The sequence below is a fragment of the Lipophrys pholis genome (assembly GCF_963383615.2).
Source record: "Lipophrys pholis genome assembly, chromosome: 1".
NCBI lineage: Eukaryota > Metazoa > Chordata > Actinopteri > Blenniiformes > Blenniidae > Lipophrys > Lipophrys pholis.
The window spans coordinates 484,537-503,757 of NC_137635.1; the positions used below are offsets into that span (position 1 = coordinate 484,537).

Below are 19,221 nucleotides of genomic sequence, written 5' to 3' on the forward strand. Positions count from 1 at the left end.
CCCAAGATGGGCATGTGTGGGCGGAGCCAGTCCAGCTCACACAGACACAGCAGATTCTGAATGTAGCTCCTATGATCCAATATTCAAATGAGGAAAATCAAGGAAGAGCTAGAAACTTAGAATACTGAAGGTTTCTGGAGCGACCAGGAGGAGGAGGAGGAGAACAGGAGGAGGAGGAGAACAGGAGGAGGAGAACAGGAGGAGGAGGAGGAGAAGTAGAACAGGAGGAGGAAACAAGGAGGAGGAGAACAGGAGGAGGAGGTGAACAGGAGGAGGAGGAGGAGAAGTAGAACAGGAGGAGGAGGCGAACAGGATGAGGCGAACAGGAGGAGGAAACAAGGAGGAGGAGGAGAACAGGAGGAGGAGGTGAACAGGAGGAGGAGAAGTAGAACAGGAGGAGGAGAACAGGAGGAGGAGGTGGACAGGAGGAGGAGGAGAAGTTTAAATAATTTATATTACAAAATACACGAGATGGTTGGAGCATCAAAGTGAGAATAAAGGAGATCAATACAGTAAAGAAGGAGATCAATACAGTAAAGAAGGAGATCAATACAGTAAAGAAGGAGATCAATACAGGACTAACTGAGGAGTCGGAGCAGTGACAGGCTGTGGTAGGTTTTAATTCAATCCAGAAAGGTGAGGAGGAGCAGGGAGGAGGAGGAGGAGGAGCAGGGAGGTGGAGGAGGAGGAGCAGGGTGGTGGAGGAGGAGGAGCAGGGTGGAGGAGGAGGAGCAGGGTGGTGGAGGAGGAGGAGCAGGGAGGAGGAGGAGGAGCAGGGTGGTGGAGGAGGAGGAGCAAGGAGGTGGAGGAGGAGCAGGGAGGTGGAGGAGGAGGAGCAGGGTGGAGGAGGAGGAGCAGGGTGGTGGAGGAGGAGGAGCAAGGAGGTGGAGGAGGAGCAGGGTGGTGGAGGAGGAGGAGCAGGGAGGTGGAGGAGGAGCAGGGTGGTGGAGGAGGAGGAGCAGGGAGGTGGAGGAGGAGGAGCAGGGTGGAGGAGGAGGAGCAGGGTGGAGGAGGAGGAGCAGGGTGGTGGAGGAGGAGGAGCAAGGTGGTGGAGGAGGAGCAGGGAGGTGGAGGAGGAGGAGCAGGGAGGTGGAGGAGGAGGAGCAGGGAGGTGGAGGAGGAGGAGCAGGGAGGTGGAGGAGGAGGAGCAGGGAGGTGGAGGAGGAGGAGGAGGAGGAGCAGGGAGGTGGAGGAGGAGGAGCAGGGTGGTGGAGGAGGAGGAGCAGGGTGGAGGAGGAGGAGCAGGGAGGTGGAGGAGGAGGAGCAGGGTGGTGGAGGAGGAGGAGCAGGGTGGAGGAGGAGGAGGAGGAGCAGGGAGGTGGAGGAGGAGGAGCAGGGTGGAGGAGGAGGAGGAGGAGCAGGGAGGTGGAGGAGGAGGAGCAGGAGGAGCCAGTCCAGGGTCTGCTTCATGCTGCTGCTCAGGAGAACAAACGTCCCAGTTTGTCTCCGGCAGGTTGGACATGTAGAGTCCAAGTGACACTACAGAGACATGATTCAGTACAAATACATTCTGTTGGGCCGAGCCGGAGGTTCTGTAGCTCAGACATTCATCATCAAGACATTTATCAGTTCTTCAAACACTTTTCTTTCTGCTTCACTTGGAACCAAAGAAGAAGTTGATCTGTGAGGAAGCAGACGTGACGGCGCCGTCCCGTGTTGGAGGAGCAGCCAGAACAGTTGGGTTCTAACTGGATCTACTGCTTTACCTGCCGTCACAGAGGAACCTCCTCCAGCTCCTGTTCCCTCTGGGAAAACCTCCAACCCTCTGAGGAGCCCAGAACACCGAGTGTTCACCGTCTACGTCTTCATCAAAATGGTTGACTGGAATATTTAAGAGAACTAAACCTCCTTCTGGGTTCTTCCTCCACTGAACACCAAACTAATGAAGGAACTTGACAGAACCCAGTGGAGGGAATGGAGCGGAACCCTGCCGGGCCCATCAGGGCTGCAGCAGAACCTGGGACAGGTCAAAGGTCAGCAGATTAAATAACAGGCAGGTGGAAGGAACAGGAGAACCTTGTGAAGCAGGAAACCAAAGATCAATCAATCTCACTTCTTTTTCAATGTAAACAAAACACACACCAGGTTAAAGACACGGTACAAGATTCACATTTTAAGGTGGGCGGAGCCTAATCCAGACCACTGCAACACTCAGAGGCATTCAGGGGAACAAAGTGAGATTATGGTCATCAAACCTGGTTAGAACACATTGGAACCAGGTCAGGTTCTGCAGGGACCTGGTTAGAACACAGTGGAACCAGCTCAGGTTCTGCAGGGACCTGGTTAGAACACATTGGAACCAGGTCAGGTTCTGCAGGGACCTGAAGCAGCTTGAAAAGCCTCTTCAGACTTCAGATTCCAACAAATGAAGCGTCTTTATAAAAATAGGATTCTATCTTGGGCTGTAAATGGAGGCTGGTTGCTAAAGGGCCGGGTCAGTGGAGCCGGAGGGTCACATGACACCACATCATTAACAAGCAACTAAAGGAATTCTTCTTCCAGAGACGCAGAAGGACACTTGGTGGTTCTGGCTTCAGTCCTCCACCTCCTCCACCTCCTCCGGCTGATTATAGATCCGACAGTCCCTCTGCGTGTTCGCTCAGCTCCATGGTGGAATAGTCCAGAGGACGCCTGAGGACAGAGCAGAGGACAGAGCCAGTGATCCTGTACACACTGTGTACTTCACTGTTGACACTGCTCTGCCTAGATTGATCTCTTCTGTATTGATCAGTGAATCCATCCCATCATTCTGAGAGGAACGTAGTTCAACCTCATCCTGAGTAAGGAGAAGATCCTGATGACAAAACGCCTCTGCTCACAAGCACTCTGGATTTTCTCACGATGCTGATTGACAGAACGTTTATTCACATCAAGTGAAAAGAAGAACTTGTGAATGAATTCTGTCTGGTCGCTCTGCTGAGTCGGGAACATGAAAACTGTTTATTTATCTGAGTGTTTCTATTGGACGTTTCACTGCAGATCAGAGGGACGAACTCAACCTTCACTAGTTTAAACTCAACCTTCACTAGTTTAATCAACCTTCACTAGTTTAATCAACCTTCACTAGTTTAAACTCAACCTCCACTAGTTTAAACTCAACCTTCACTAGTTTAATCAACCTTCACTAGTTTAAACTCAACCTTCACTAGTTTAATCAACCTTCACTAGTTTAAACTCAACCTTCACTAGTTTAAACTCAACCTTCACTCAACCTTCACTAGTTTAAACTCAACCTCCACTAGTTTAAACTCAACCTTCACTAGTTTAAACTCAACCTTCACTAGTTTAATCAACCTTCACTAGTTTAAACTCAACCTTCACTAGTTTAAACTCAACCTTCACTCAACCTTCACTAGTTTAAACTCAACCTCCACTAGTTTAAACTCAACCTTCACTAGTTTAAACTCAACCTTCACTAGTTTAATCAACCTTCACTAGTTTAAACTCAACAGTTCACTAGTTTAAACTCAACAGTTGACTAGTAGTTTACACATATTAATCAGAGAGCATTTGTAGGAAGAGAATAGAGAAAGAAGCCTCTATGTCCTGCGTGTCGTCCTTCTGTCATCAACAGGTGACTAGAGCGACTCACCTCCTCCGGTAGAAGAAAGAAACCAGAGCAGCTCCGAGGCCCAAGAGGAGCAGAACCGCCGCCACCAGGCCGATTTGTAAACCGAGAGCCGAGCCTGTAGAGACAAACACATCAACTGTTCATCAAACTTCCTCTGCTGCAGGAAGTGACCAGGAAACACTCTACATATTTAAGGTTAATAATGGGGGGGGGGCAACCTGTGCTGGAGTAACGGCCGGCAGTGGGGGGAGAGCAGACGTCCCCCTCAGTGGACGAGCCGTTCGTGTGCCACGTCTGGATGATGAGCGCCCTCTGGTGGTCAGACAGAGCCTGGACGTCCCCCCACACCCGCAGCCACCCGGACTCGCAGGAGAAGTTTGTTCCTTCAACATCCAGACGGGAGAAACGATTATCTTCTAGAAATACAAGTACCTGGTTTGTACAGTGAAGTCAGTAAAGTAGGAAGTGAAGATGATAAATGACTGCAGGTGAAGAACAGAAGACTCAGGATCTAAATACTGCTGATGGCAGGAACCTCCAGCTCAACATATTAGTGTCTGCTCTACATTGTTATCTAGAAGATTTGTTCTATCTGTGATGTTTACAAGCAGCGGTAGACCACACCACGGAACACGTTATTTCAACTGAACTATTTATAATCAAGTCAACATAAGATTTTCTTTCTTCACCTAAAAACTGTTCACAAGAGCCTGACTTCAGATTAAACTGTCACGTGATGCTGAACGGAGGCTCCAACCAGCAGAACGGAGCCATTCATTCAAGCTGCGCTTCATACTTTTGGCCACCAGGTGGCACTAAAGACGGCTGTGTTGAAAAGTTTTGAGTATTGAACCTTTTTCAATATAAGAAGGCTTCATCTAACCGTTACTACAAAATACATAATGGTTCATATTTTACATCGTAATCACAAGAACCGCAACACGATGAATGGTGGGATTAGAATGGTGGGATTAGAATGGTGGGATTAGAACGGTGGGATTAGAATGGTGGGATTGTCTCCATCTGAGAGAAGATGAAAGCAGAGTTAGGACTGACTCTGTGGTTCTCATGCTGGTGAGGCTGCGGTGCCTTTAGAACCCGTCATGCTCTTTGTTCTGCCTCCCTTGTTTCTCCCACTAATGCAGCCGGAAAACAAAAGCCTCCTTTACAGATTATCATCACTTCTTCCTCCTAAAGCAGCGAGGAGGCGACGTTCAGCCTCCAGGAAGAGACTGGGAATGAAGGATGAACACCAGAAGAAGTCCTGACGTGTTTCCAGCATCACGTTCATCAGCGCTCTCTGCTATGGAGGACATACGTGTGATTATGTGACGTAACAGGAAGTCATCTCACCACGCAGAGCCAGTGGCGAGATGCCGCAGCGACACTTCTTCTCCAGGTAGTCGGCCACCCGGCCGGCCCTCCTGCCGTCCGTCAGGCCGCCGCAGTCTGAAACAATCAACACGTTTCTCCAGGATCACAATGTCATCAAACTACAAGACCCCGAATCCTCCTGGACCGGGTCTACCGTAGAGTCCCTAGTAGACCTGCAGTGTGGGAGACTTCAGTCACTGTTTCAGACCTCCAGACGTCATTTGGACGACAGCAGAAGAAATAGTGGAACGTTTATTCAAAAGCTCTAAAACATGTGGAGAGTCGGACCTGAAGAGGAGGAACCAATCATGGAGCAGAGAGCTTTAACTGTTAACACCTGTTCACAGCCTCCAGCAGGCGGCGCTGCTGAGACTCCTCTTAACTTTCACTTTAATACACCAGAGGCCTGAACCAGGAACCAGAGGCCTGAACCAGGAACCTGATCAACATATATAGGTTCTGGTTCCTGGTTAACTGATCCAGACACACGATCCTGATCACCGTTCCTACCAAGCAGGTTCTCAACTCTCTGGTTCAACCCAGACCAGGTGTGAGCGTTCAGGTGAAAGGGGCGGAGCTTGCAGCGTCTGACCAATCACACACAGAGAAACCCTCCAGAGCAGTTTCCAGATTACTGAAGGAGCAGTTAATCTGAGATTATGAAGAATTCCAACCCATCCAGCAGCTCAAAGCAACACTGCTGCTGCAGCCAGAACCAGAACCTTCCTGACTTGGTGAGATTAGAGCAGATTAATGGATCAGTGATATAAAGGAACAGCACTGTGATCACTCAGGTCCACTTTATTCCAGCAGAACGGTTCCAGGCAGAACTTCCTCACTGCTCTTCTTTTACTTTAGGTTCTCCATCACTGGTTCTGAGGCGGAGGTTCTCTTGTGTTTCCTGTTGGAATATTAATTCATCACCATGACGACAGGAGGAGTTCTGGTTCTATAACTTCATGGTTCTGCAGTTCTGTCAGGTGTGATCATGAACCTCATTATTCCAGATACACAGACCTGGAACAAGTCAAGAACCAGAACCAGAACCTCCTTCAGAGCCTCAGAGACCAGGATTTATTTTATTATGTCTAAAGATTGTTCTAGATTAATTTCTCCTCTCCTCTCTGCTGCAGCTCAGAGCTGAACCTGCCCACCAATCACCATCCTTTAGGAATGGGCGGGGCATTTCCCAAGAGATCTGATTGGTCAGGAGGCGGAGCTCTGACCTCTTATCCAGAACATAACCTGCTCCGGAGCAGGTTAGACTTTCAGTTACCAGGTGATTTATCCTGGTGAGAAGTGAGCGAGAGTCGTAGTACAGAAAACCTGAGTTAATCCTGAAGTTACCTAGATAAGAGAAAACCAGAGTTAATCCTGAAGTTACCTAGATAAGAGAAAACCAGAGTTAATCCTGAAGTTACCTAGATAAGAGAAAACCAGAGTTAATCCTGAAGTTATCTGGATAAGAGAAAACCAGAGTTAATCCTGAAGTTACCTCAATAAGAGAAAACCAGAGTTAATCCTGAAGTTATCTGGATAAGAGAAAACCAGAGTTAATCCTGAAGTTACCTAGATAAGAGAAAACAAGAGTTAATCCTGAAGTTATCTGGATAAGAGAAAACCAGAGTTAATCCTGAAGTTACCTCAATAAGAGAAAACCAGAGTTAATCCTGAAGTTATCTGGATAAGAGAAAACCAGAGTTAATCCTGAAGTTACCTCAATAAGAGAAAACCAGAGTTAATCCTGAAGTTATCTGGATAAGAGAAAACCAGAGTTAATCCTGAAGTTACCTGGATAAGAGAAAACCAGAGTTAATCCTGAAGTTACCTCGATAAGAGAAAACCAGAGTTAATCCTGAAGTTATCTAGATAAGAGAAAACCAGAGTTAATCCTGAAGTTACCTCAATAAGAGAAAACCAGAGTTAATCCTGAAGTTATCTGGATAAGAGAAAATCCAGTTCTGTAATCCAGGCCTCAGGAGTCCAACATGAGGCCAGCAGACCAGAACCTCCACTGAAGGTTCCAATCCTCCAAACAAACTGGTTCTATAGGATTTATATTTATTATATATGTTATTTTACGTTTCACTTTTTTTTTTTCACCAGAATGTTTCAGTGAAATTAACTTCATCTTGAGTTTGAAGTCATTTTCAGTAGTAAGTTTCATCACGTACACTGTTAGACGATACTTCAGTCAGACGATACTTCAGTCAGACAATACTTCAGTCAGACGATACTTCAGTTAGACGATACTTCAGTCAGACGATACTTCTGTTAGACGATACTTCAGTCAGACGATACTTCTGTTAGACGATACTTCTGTTAGACGATACTTCAGTCAGACGATACTTCTGTTAGACGATACTTCTGTTAGACGATATTTCAGTCAGACGATACTTCAGTTAGACGATACTTCAGTCAAACGATACTTCTGTTAGACGATACTTCAGTCAGACGATACTTCAGTCAGACGATACTTCAGTCAGACGATACTTCAGTTAGACGATACTTCTGTCAGACGATACTTCAGTCAGACGATACTTCAGTCAGACGATATTTCAGTCAGACGATACTTCTGTTAGACGATACTTCAGTCAGACGATACTTCAGTCAGACGATACTTCAGTCAGACGATACTTCAGTCAGACGATACTTCTGTTAGACGATACTTCAGTCAGACGATACTTCTGTTAGACGATACTTCAGTCAGACGATATTTCAGTCAGACGATACTTCAGTCAGACGATACTTCAGTCAGACGATACTTCAGTCAGACGATACTTCAGTCAGACGATACTTCAGTTAGACGATACTTCAGTCAGACGATACTTCAGTCAGATGATATTTCAGTCAGACGATACTTCTGTCAGACGATACTTCTGTTAGACGATACTTCAGTTAGACGATACTTCAGTCAGACGATACTTCTGTCAGACGATACTTCTGTTAGACGATACTTCAGTCAGAAGATACTTCAGTCAGACGATACTTCTGTTAGACGATACTTCTGTTAGACGATACTTCAGTCAGACGATACTTCAGTCAGACGATACTTCAGTTAGACGATACTTCAGTCAGACGATACTTCTGTTAGACGATACTTCTGTTAGACGATACTTCAGTCAGACGATACTTCAGTCAGACGATACTTCAGTCAGACGATACTTCAGACGATACTTCAGTCAGATGATATTTCAGTCAGACGATACTTCTGTTAGACGATACTTCAGTCAGACGATACTTCAGTTAGACGATACTTCAGTCAGACGATACTTCAGTCAGACGATACTTCTGTTAGACGATACTTCAGTCAGACGATACTTCAGTTAGACGATACTTCAGTTAGACGATACTTCAGTCAGACGATACTTCTGTCAGACGATACTTCAGTCAGACGATACTTCAGTCAGACGATACTTCAGTCAGACGATACTTCTGTCAGACGATACTTCAGTCAGACGATACTTCAGTCAGACGATACTTCAGTCAGACGATACTTCTGTTAGACGATACTTCAGTCAGACGATACTTCAGTCAGACGATACTTCTGTTAGACGATACTTCAGTCAGACGATACTTCAGTTAGACGATACTTCAGTCAGACGATATTTCAGTCAGACGATACTTCAGTCAGACGATACTTCTGTCAGACGATATTTCAGTCAGACGATACTTCTGTTATACGATACTTCTGTCAGACGATACTTCTGTTAGACGATACTTCAGTCAGATGATACTTCAGTCAGACGATACTTCTGTCAGACGATACTTCAGTTAGACGATACTTCAGTCAGACGATATTTCAGTCAGACGATACTTCAGTCAGACGATACTTCTGTCAGACGATATTTCAGTCAGACGATACTTCTGTTATACGATACTTCAGTCAGACGATACTTCTGTTAGACGATACTTCTGTTAGACGATACTTCAGTCAGATGATACTTCAGTCAGACGATACTTCAGTTAGACGATACTTCAGTTAGACGATACTTCTGTCAGACGATACTTCAGTCAGACGATACTTCAGTCAGACGATACTTCTGTTAGACGATACTTCTGTTAGACGATACTTCAGTCAGACGATACTTAAGTTAGACGATACTTCAGTCAGACGATACTTCAGTCAGACGATACTTCAGTTAGACGATACTTCAGTCAGACGATACTTCAGTCAGACGATACTTCAGTTAGACGATACTTCAGTCAGACGATACTTCAGTTTGGACGCTCCTGTATTAGACGATGCTCTTCTATTAGAAACTGTACGGTACGTTGAGTTAAGCGCCGTCTCACCTCCGGACGACTCCGTCCAGTCTTTGGACCGCGGCCCGAGGCAGAGGTCAATCTGACTGGAGTAGGCGGAGCTTGGACAGAGGTTGGAGCTGTGAGGTGTGGGGGAGGAGCTAGTCCAGGAGGCGGGGCTTCTCACCTCACAACACAAACACCGACTGAGGGAGACAGGACCGTCCTCCACCGACCTACACACACACACACGCACACACACACACACACACACACACACACACACACACACACACACACACACACACACACACACACACACACACACACACACACACCTCTAAATAAAAGTTCTAAAGGAGTATTTATACAATCCAGGGTATTCTTGATACTTTCTTGAACAATATTGAAAATATGATTCAACACTTTGAGACAGGAACGCCTAAAGTCTGTTTTATTTACTTGTAATATTTTCATAACTATCTCCAACCATGTAGTTTCCTTCTTAAAACAATAGTAATTAAAAACATATAAAAAAAATATATCAATAGGTATTTAGATAAGACTAAAAAATGAACTGTTGATTATATATTTCATTTCAAACAGCAGACTTGTAGTTTATCATCATTAACATTATTAATAATATTAATAATAAGAAGAAACTAGACGAGCATCACATTCATATTTAACAGATAGTTTCTGGGGTTTTGCCTCCAGGTCACTCAGTTGAGCTCAACTTGCAGTATCTGGTCTTTTCATGTGGTAATTATACAGGATATGGAATCCTGCTCGTTAAACCATACTGACGAGTTTAATATGCGGATTTGAAACAAAACAAAATCTATTCAATTTTGATTACTCTGGAATATATTTCTGAAAGTTTTTATACTATCTGAGCACCAAACTGAAAAGAGAAGTATGTCATGTGGATAAAGAAGGTTTGGGAAACACTGGCTCTGTAAACCATCTTGTTTATATTTTACTGTGGCTGAGAAGCTGAATTCCACAAAGTTCTGCTGAGTCCTTGTCCAGCAGCTCCAGCGCCCCGGCTGCAGGTACACTGAACACTGGCAGTTTAAACTGTCCTATCAAAAGGTAAAGTACTCCACCTTTTGAAATTGCCTCGACTGTAAAGGTTCCAACAGTCCACGTTTCTTTCCCTTTACCTGGGAGCTGGGATCACCTGTCGCCCCCTGGTGGTGGACAGGGAGGAGAGCAGCTGCTGGCTCTCGCTGAAGACCAGCACATCCCTGAGGCTGGAGTTGGTGAGAGCAGTGGCGGCTCTGCAGATGCTGAACAGGTCGTAGCAGAGAACGACGGCACCTCGCGCCGGCACAGTGGCGCCCCCTGGGAAGGCCTGGTCTGGGCAGTGGAGGAACGTGAGACAACAAGTCCAGAGCAAGAAAAACACCCGACCACCTTCTGTCCCATGTCGTTACCTGCCGTGGACACATTTCCAACCACGTAGAATCCATCAGCATTGATGAATCCCGTCAGAGGGAGAGCGATGAGCGTCCCACTGTGCTCCTGGTCCAGCACCGACAGAACCAGGCCTCGCAGGTCCGTCAGAGGAGGTCCGAGCAGCTCCACAAAGGCCCTCTGCTGGCTGTGGTTGGTCCACAGGCTACTGGCCACCTCGCTGAGGAGCACGCCCTCCGGGGCGGGAGGGGGGCGGGGGCAGCTGTTCTCTCTCAGGGGGGTGGGCGGAGCCACCTGCAACCATTAACACAGTTTGTGTTTAGAACCAAGAGCAAAGAAAGAATCTTCACACTCATTTAAACCTTCAGAATCGCCTGTTATCTTCACGTATTTGTTGTTGTTGCATTATCTGGACACTTGGTGGCGGTATCTGCACCGAGGGCAGAGGTGACAGAGGAGGAGGCCTCACCGTTCTGACCAGAACACAAACAAACAACTAGGACCAATATACTACTTGCTATACTTCACCATCATTTACTTTCATCGGATAAACAATCTAAACTTCAAGTGGACTGAAAATTCAGTTTTGGGTCTGAATCGGTTCCGTCTTGCTGCCACTGAGTATTCGGGGGAAAACCTGGACCCTGGACCGTCGTCAGTGATCACAACCTGTATTAAGACTTGGTGCTGAAGGCCACGCCTCCTGAGGTTCTGCTTCCTGTTTGTACTCACAGAAAAGGCCGACAGGTCGGAGGGGTAGAGGCCCCGGCAGCGGCTCAGGGACTCGTCTCCCGGCAGGACGTCCGGGTCCTCCAGCAGCGGCAGCTGACCCGGCGTCAGAGCCCGGCTCAGTTCCTGCGCCTCTCGGTCCGAGCCTCTCTGCCGGTACACCACGGCGTCCAGCAGGCCTCTGGTGGGGACCCCCCGCTGTGAGGCCGACGGCGGCCCGAAGGGGCTGCGGTAAAGCGCCACGGCGTCCGGCCCGTTCTGGATGGTGTTGGGAGGCAGGCGGAGCGACGGCGCCGGAACCAGCCTGTCGCTGCCCAGCAGGAAGTAGCCCTTGGAGGTGGTGAAGTGTCCACTCAGGCTGATCTCCCGGTACGGACGGTTGTTGTGAGCGCTGAAGAGGAGGATCCAGACCCCCTGCAGGGAGACTCTCCGGCCCGACGGGTGCCACAGCTCCACGTACTCTCCGTCCTCCGCGGCGCCGGGCGAGTCCGAGTTCAGCTCGTTGATCAGAAAGTCTCCGTTCCCCCAGGGGGGGAGGGGCGGCGGCGAGTCTGGACCTCCTGGAGTCACTGAGGGAGGAAGGACTTCATCAGGTGGTACAAGACACCTGCAGCCTTTAAAGTCAGTTTATCTGGAGCAGAACGCCGTCTGGAAGGTTCTAATACCCGGTTCTCCTGTCCTGTTCTGCTGTTTTTAACTTTAGTGAGGCGAACTTGAGACTTTGAAAGACGCCTATACATAAAATGATTATCATTATTATCATTATTATCATTCTAGAAAGCCCAGCAAGGCAAACCTCTCACCAACATATGAGGAAGTTCCAGGAGACAGAAGTTCCAGGAGACAGAAGTTCCAGGAGACAGAAGTTCCAGGAGACTGTCCTCCTGTCGCTCCGGTAACGGACGGATCACATCCAGCTCTTTACATATTAAAGAGAATTCTTTCTCCAAGTGGTTTTAAAAACACAGATTTTATGATTTCATTCTATTGTCATGGTGTTTGTTTGTTTGGACGGTTGAACTGAAGACAAAGACAAACGGAGACATTTGCTTCTATTTTCCAGGGAGAAGAAACGGGATCCCAGTCCAACGTGTCGGCTCTTATGTTGTCCAGAGATTCAACCATTTTCACCGAGAGCTGTTACATCATCATCATCATCATCATCATCATCATCATCATCATCATCATCATCATCATCATCATCATCATCATCATCATCATCAGGGGGAAAAAGCCTGAATATTTCACACAGAGCTGCTCCCATGGATTCTGGCCAACAGTCGTTCTGGGAACAACGAGGGTTGATTGAGGAGTTGAAGCAGAAGAAAGAGGAGCTGCAGCAGCAGGAGGAGGAATCAAGGTGATGAATGTGGAAAACACAAGACTGCATCTCCTGGAAGAATCCTGGAAGAATCCTGGAAGAATCCTGGAAGAATCCTGGAAGGCTGCTTCATCACCACTCAAACTAAAGAGTCAAACTGCAGAGCGCCGCCGGGAGCAGCTGAAGCAGCAGGTCTCTTCATGGTTCCCTGAACTTCATCTGTGTTGTTTGGTGGAACCGAGGGACTGCAGAGCAGCAAAGCCAGAACCAATGGAGGCAGCTGGTCCAAGGACTCTTCACAATGGAAACAAGATGGGAAAAGTGGGTTCTGTCTTCTTAAAGGACGAGGACCCTGCTGTCCTGAGACCGTGGACACTCTGCTGAATGGGACGGAATGTCTTCTGCTTGTTCTGTCTTTTTGTTCTTGAATGTCAAAATGTTCCACTAAAGGAACTAAAGAACTATTTTCTCTCCACCTGAGCAGCGCCGGGCTCGTCACTGGACCGTTCTGGTTTCAGCTGCCATCATTCCAAACCATGTGAAGAGAAGAACCCGGGTCAGACCCAGATCTTGGCCTGTTTTCTCTTCTTCTCAGAGGAAAACTCTGCAGCCTGAGGAGGAAGAGCGCCGCCCCGCAGGCCGGCCGGGTGCTGAATGGGAACACGGCCCGGGGCAGAACCCTCACTCCAACCATCTTTCTGCTTTTCCTCCGACTCACAGAGGAACAGCCAACGTTCCTGTCACCCTGACGACCTGCTGGTTCTGCTGGTCGTGGCAGAGGAACCCAGAAAATATCCTGAGGAAGGTTCTGTAATCAAACTTTAAGGTGAAACTGTAAGAAGGTCCATTTGTGTTTGTGATGCAGAAGTTTGATCCGTTTAACTCGTTCAAAGACGATTCATCAACTCAGACTAGTGACAATAGAATATAATGTAGAGTAGAGTAGGGTAGAGTAGGGTAGAGTAGAGCAGAGCAGAGTAGGGTAGAGCAGAGTAGAGTAGGGTAGGGTAGGGTAGAGCAGAGCAGAGTAGGGTAGAGCAGAGCAGAGCAGAGTAGGGTAGAGCAGAGCAGAGTAGAGTAGAGTAGAGTAGAGCAGGGCAGGGCAGGGTAGGGTAGGGTAGGGTAGAGTAGAGTAGAGCAGGGTAGAGTAGAGTAGAGTAGAGTAGAGTAGAGTAGAGTAGAGTAGAGTAGAGTAGAGTAGGGTAGAGCAGAGTAGGGTAGAGTAGGGTAGAGCAGAGTAGGGTAGAGCAGGGTAGAGTAGAGTAGAGTAGAGTAGAGTAGAGTAGAGTAGAGTAGGGTAGAGTAGGGTAGAGTAGAGTAGGGTAGAGTAGGGTAGAGTAAAGTAGAACAGAGCAGAGTAGGGTAGAGTAGAGTAGGGTAGAGCAGAGCAGAGCAGAGCAGAGCAGAGTAGAGTAGAGTAGAGTAGGGTAGAGCAGAGCAGAGCAGAGCAGAGCAGAGTAGAGTAGAGTAGAGTAGGGCAGGGCAGGGTAGGGTAGAGTAGAGTAGAGTAGAGTAGGGTAGAGTAGAGCAGGGTAGAGTAGAGTAGAGTAAAGTAGAGTAGAGTAGAGTAGAGTAGGGTAGAGTACTAACCATCACATTGACAATATTTGTTATTATTATTTTCTGGAGAAAAGAAGAAACTTCAGTTTCTGGGTCTGATCTGAAAGTACCAACGTAAAGTCCAGGACCAGATCCTGGACCAGGACCAGGAGAACATGCAGAACCCTTCCAGTCCAGGACCAGAACCAAAACTGTTCACACCATGAGGCCAAACCAACCAGAACCTCCAGCACCGTTCAAATGTCCAGAAGGTTCTTCAGTTCATTTTAGAGCCTCCAAACACAATAACACTATACACACTATACACACACACACACACACACACACACACACACACACACACACACACACACACACACACACACACACACACACACACACACACACACACACACACACTATTTTGCAAACATAAAGGGGAAATATCAGTTTTGTAAAAAATTAAAAACGGTACATGCAAAAGTGACCTTGACATCTTGTAACTTACCCGTACTGTGGGGGCAGATCTTGGGCCAGGGGCAGTTGTTGGGCATCCCGGGGGTTTGAGGGGCTTCCCAGAAGATGCCAGGATCTCTGGCCCAGGGAGCGACGCCACAGCGACTCAGAGGGAAGCCTCCTTCCCTCAAACTGAGGAGATGAGATTCTCATGAGCAGACCGGCAGAACCACGCCTCTCATCCAGTCACAGCAACCAGAGCTTCATCCATCATCACATGAGAGAGCAGAACTTTTACAAACATACAAAACATGTTTGAGGTTCTGAAGGGAAGCGTGAGCTGAAGTTCAGAACATCTAGAACATTTTCCTCCAACAGGAGTGAAGCTCAGGAAGCTGCTGGACGTTTCTGTCCCACCTGCAGCTAGTTAATCCAACAACTAACCTCCAGCCAGTTAATCCAACAACTAACCTGCAGCCAGTTAATCCAACAACTAACCTCCAGCCAGTTAATCCAACAACTAACCTGCAGCCAGTTAATCCAACAACTAACAACTAACCTGCAGCCAGTTAATCCAACAAATAACCTGCAGCTAGTTAATCCAACAACTAACCTGCAGCCAGTTAATCCAACAACTAACAACTAACCTGCAGCCAGTTAATCCAACAACTAACCTGCAGCCAGTTAATCCAACAACTAACCCCCAGCCAGTTAATCCAACAACTCACCTGCAGCCAGTTAATCCAACAAATAACCCGCAGCCAGTTAATCCAACAAATAACATGCAGCCAGTTAATCCAACAACTCACCTGCAGCCAGTTAATCCAACGACTAACCCGCAGCCAGTTAATCCAACAACTCACCTGCAGCCAGTTAATCCAACAGTTAACCTGAACAGGAGATAAATCTATTTAGAAAAGCTCTTCGGTCACTGTGGCTCCAGTTTTAAACTCTAATCCTAATCCTAATCCTAACCTTTTGTTTCTTGGTCTAATTCCCAGCAGTTTAATCTGAACAGACCATAATCTAGAACGTTCTCCTCGGCCTGCTGTTCTAAATAACATTATCATCATTAAATGTGCTTTATTGTAAACAGTAATACCCGCTGGTTAACTGTTACTAAACTGTTAACTAGTTACTAAAATACTCTCAAAGTGGTTCAGGTTCAGGGTTCCGTCCCTACGGGGGTCCGGTTGGTTCCTGTAAACCCGGTGGAGTCGGAACCGGCTCACCTGCTGCTCAGCTGGTACGGCTGCCGCCCCGGGACCAGCGTCTCGGTCAGGTTGGTACTGGGCCTGGTTCCAGGTCCGGAAAACACGAAGGCATCTAGAGGCTGAACGTGGCTCAGCGGAGTGAGAACCGGGAAGTCCGACGCTCTGCCGTCGTAGACCGCCACGGCACCGGACTCATCCCCTGCAGAAGAACCAGAACCCATCAGAACCACAACCAGAATCCATCCAGGAGACCAGTAGCAGCAGCAGAACCACAGACCACCAACCCTTCATGTAGTTCTTGTCGATGTGGACCGACAGGAGTCCGTTTCTGGACCGGTCCGGGTCCAGGTCCAGACTGAGGCTGACCCGGTCCACCTTGCCGTCCCACACCACCAGCACCAGAGGCCCTGCAGCCGGAGCCTCCGTCAGCTCCACGAAGCCGTCCTCCTGGCCTCCGCCCAGCCTCAGCTCGTTGATGAGGGGGCCGGCGGCGGCGGCGGCGGCGGCCAGAGGGGTGCAGTTGTTCCGTTGCCCCGGAGACGGAGACGCCACCCGGAAGCCCCAGCGGTCCTCGGACAGCAGACAGCGCTCCATGGATTCGTCGCCCTCCAGGGCGGCCTCGTCCTCCACGAACGCCTCTTCTCCCGGTGTCAGAGTCTCGGCCAGGAACTCGGCGCCTCCAGTGCGGCGGGTCATGTAGACCACGGCGTCCACCAAGCCCACGGCGGTGACGTTCATCTTCTCGCCGTAGCGGGCGGCGGCCGTGTGGTAGAGGACGATGGCGTCCGGGCCGTTCTGGACGGTGTTGGGGGGCAGGAGGATGGCGGGTTTGGGCAGCAGGTCCACCGAGCCCACCAGGAAGAAGCCGCGGTCGTCGGTGCTGTGGCCCTTCAGGTCCAGGACCTTGTAGGCCACGTTGCCGTTCCCGTTGTAGAAGACCAGGGTGTAGCCGTCCAGCGCCGCCCGCCGCCCGCCGGTGTGGTACAGCTCCACGAACTCGCTGGTGTCCAGCCGGGGGTTGTCTGCGTTGATCTCGCTGATGATGAGGCAGGGCTCGGCGCCGGCCGCCAGCACCAGGGCCAGGCAGGCAGCGCAGGCCACAGCGGCCGCCATCTTGGATGGGTCTCCTGTCTCCTCTAGGACTCTGCAGAAACACACAGAGTCCTGAGTGAGTCAGAGCTGCTGTGAGGAGGAGACACCGTGATGACTCCTCTGCTCCTCCTCTACTCCTCCTCTGCTCCTCCTCTACTCCTCCTCTGCTCCTCATCTGCTCCTCCTCTGCTCCTCCTCTACTCCTCCAACGGGGGAAGCTCCTCTATTCTTCCTCTATTCCTCAATCGAGAAGAAGAGAAGATCTCATCTCTTCTCCATGGAGGAGCAGAGGAGTAGAGGAGTAGAAGAGTAGAGGAGTAAAGGAGCAGCAGAGGAGTAAAGGAGAAGAGTGTAGAGGAGTAAAGGGGAAGAAGAGTAGAGAAGTAGAAGAGTAGAGGAGTAAAGGAGAAGTGGAGGAGAGGAGTCAGTCAGATCGTTTCTCCTCCATGAGTCACTGAATGTCATTAAACCTCCAAGCAGAAGAAAACTTTACAATAAACCGTGAAAAAACCAGATTAAAACCAGATTAAAACCAGATTGAAACCAGATAGAAACCAGATAGAAAGCAGATAGAAAGCAGATTAAAAGCAGATAGAAACCAGATTAAAAGCAGATAGAAAGCAGATTAAAAGCAGATTGAAACCAGATAGAAACCAGATAGAAAGCAGATAGAAAGCAGATTAAAACCAGATTAAAACCAGATTGAAACCAGATAGAAACCAGATAGAAAGCAGATAGAAAGCAGATTAAAACCAGATTAAAACCAGATTGAAACCAGATAGAAACCAGATAGAAAGCAGATAGAAAGCAGATAGAAAGCAGATTAAAAGCAGATAGAAACCAGATTAAAAGCAGATAGAAAGCAGATTAAAAGCAGATTAAAACCAGATTAAAAGAAGATTAAAACCAGATAGAAAGCAGATTAAAAGCAGATAGAAACCAGATTAAAAGCAGATTAAAAGCAGATAGAAACCAGATTAAAAGCAGATTAAAAGCAGATTAAAAGCAGATAGAAAGCAGATTAAAACCAGATAGAAACCAGATTAAAAGCAGATAGAAACCAGATTAAAAGCAGATAGAAAGCAGATTAAAACCAGATTAAAAGAAGATTAAAACCAGATAGAAAGCAGATTAAAAGCAGATAGAAACCAGATAGAAACCAGATTAAAAGCAGATTAAAAGCAGATTAAAAGCAGATAGAAAGCAGACTAAAGGCATGTTGGTGTGAATCTTCCAGACCTCAGCCAGTCAGAGGGACTCGGAGCGGACAGCAGCCAAACCAATGCTTTCCTCTCTTATTCCGGTCACGGTGGAGCTGCTCTGGAGCTGCTCTGGAGCTGCTCTGCATCCGACCGCCAGTCGCTTTCTGTCCCCGAAAACCGGATCCACGAACCGGACACACTCACGGTTCTTCCCCGGCGCTGCTCCGCTGCTCCCGGCTGGATGTGAACGTTTACCGGAGGAGAGGAGAGACGATCCGGAAAGTTTCGTTCCGTTTGTTCACAAAGCAGCACTTTCTGTGTGGACGGTCAATGTCTCTCTCTCTCTCTCTCCCTCTCCCTCTCTCTCTCTCTCTCTCTCCCTCTCCCTCTCTCTCTCTCTCTCTCTCTGTGTCTGTCTCTCTCCCTCTCTCTCTCGCTCTCTCTCTGTGTGTCTCTCGCTCTCTCTCTCTCTCTAACTCTCTCTCTGTCTCTCTCTCTCTCTCTCACTCTCGCTCTCTCTCTCTCTCTCTCTCTCTCTCTCTCTAACTCTCTCTCTCTCTCTCTCTCCACTGTAAAACTGGGAGTTCATGTCAATGCGGACCTGAAGGAGGACCATGACCCAGTCGAGGGGGGCTCCTTTGAAAGCGTAGGCCCCGCCCCCAGCAGCAGGCCACGCCTCCAGTTTTAGTCCTTTATCAATAACAACCAATCCTCCAGGAGAATGTGCAGTGAAAAGTTTTAATGGGATGGAAGAATAAAGATGAAACCCCAGGAGACAGATGAAGGAATAGGAGACGATGAGACATTAAAATGGACAAAGACATCCATCAAGATCAATACATGTTAATGGGCCGGCCCGGTAGAACCGTAGAACTTAACAGTAAACACACGGCAGTGTCCTGGTTCAGCTTTAAGACTTTAACAAGAACAATCAGAGACTTCTGTCCTGCGCCAGGCGTCCACATGGACACAGGAAGGGACATCTATTCCAGGTCCAGATCAACTGTCTTTAATCATTTATTCACTTTGCTGATCACAGGATTTTATTTCTTCATTTCA

General features: G+C 48.1%; 1 protein-coding gene across 5 annotated transcripts; it reads right to left on the reverse strand.

The window, feature by feature from the left end:
- Positions 1-2,021: 2,021 nt before the first annotated feature.
- Positions 2,022-18,667, reverse strand: LOC308116824 (uncharacterized protein). Of its 5 annotated transcripts, none has more exons than XR_013935793.1 (13): positions 18,200-18,608; positions 16,153-17,012; positions 15,887-16,067; positions 14,707-14,846; positions 11,342-11,907; positions 10,630-10,903; positions 10,357-10,552; positions 9,242-9,426; positions 4,925-5,020; positions 3,790-3,954; positions 3,593-3,686; positions 2,238-2,631; positions 2,023-2,195 (listed from the first exon to the last, which is right to left on the reverse strand). XR_013935793.1 is itself a non-coding variant. In XM_080475249.1 (12 exons), the coding sequence occupies exons 2-12, from the start codon at positions 16,979-16,981 to the stop codon at positions 2,568-2,570; spliced, it is 2,790 nt and encodes a 929-aa protein (XP_080331375.1). In that variant the 5' UTR covers positions 16,982-17,012; positions 18,200-18,667; the 3' UTR covers positions 2,022-2,567. The 5 variants fall into 5 exon arrangements, 3 of the variants coding, with proteins under 3 accessions (XP_080331375.1, XP_080331376.1, XP_080331377.1); XR_013935794.1 differs by having other exon boundaries at positions 2,040-2,195; positions 18,367-18,464; XM_080475249.1 differs by having other exon boundaries at positions 2,022-2,631; positions 18,200-18,667.
- Between the last annotated feature and the right edge of the window lie 554 nt (positions 18,668-19,221).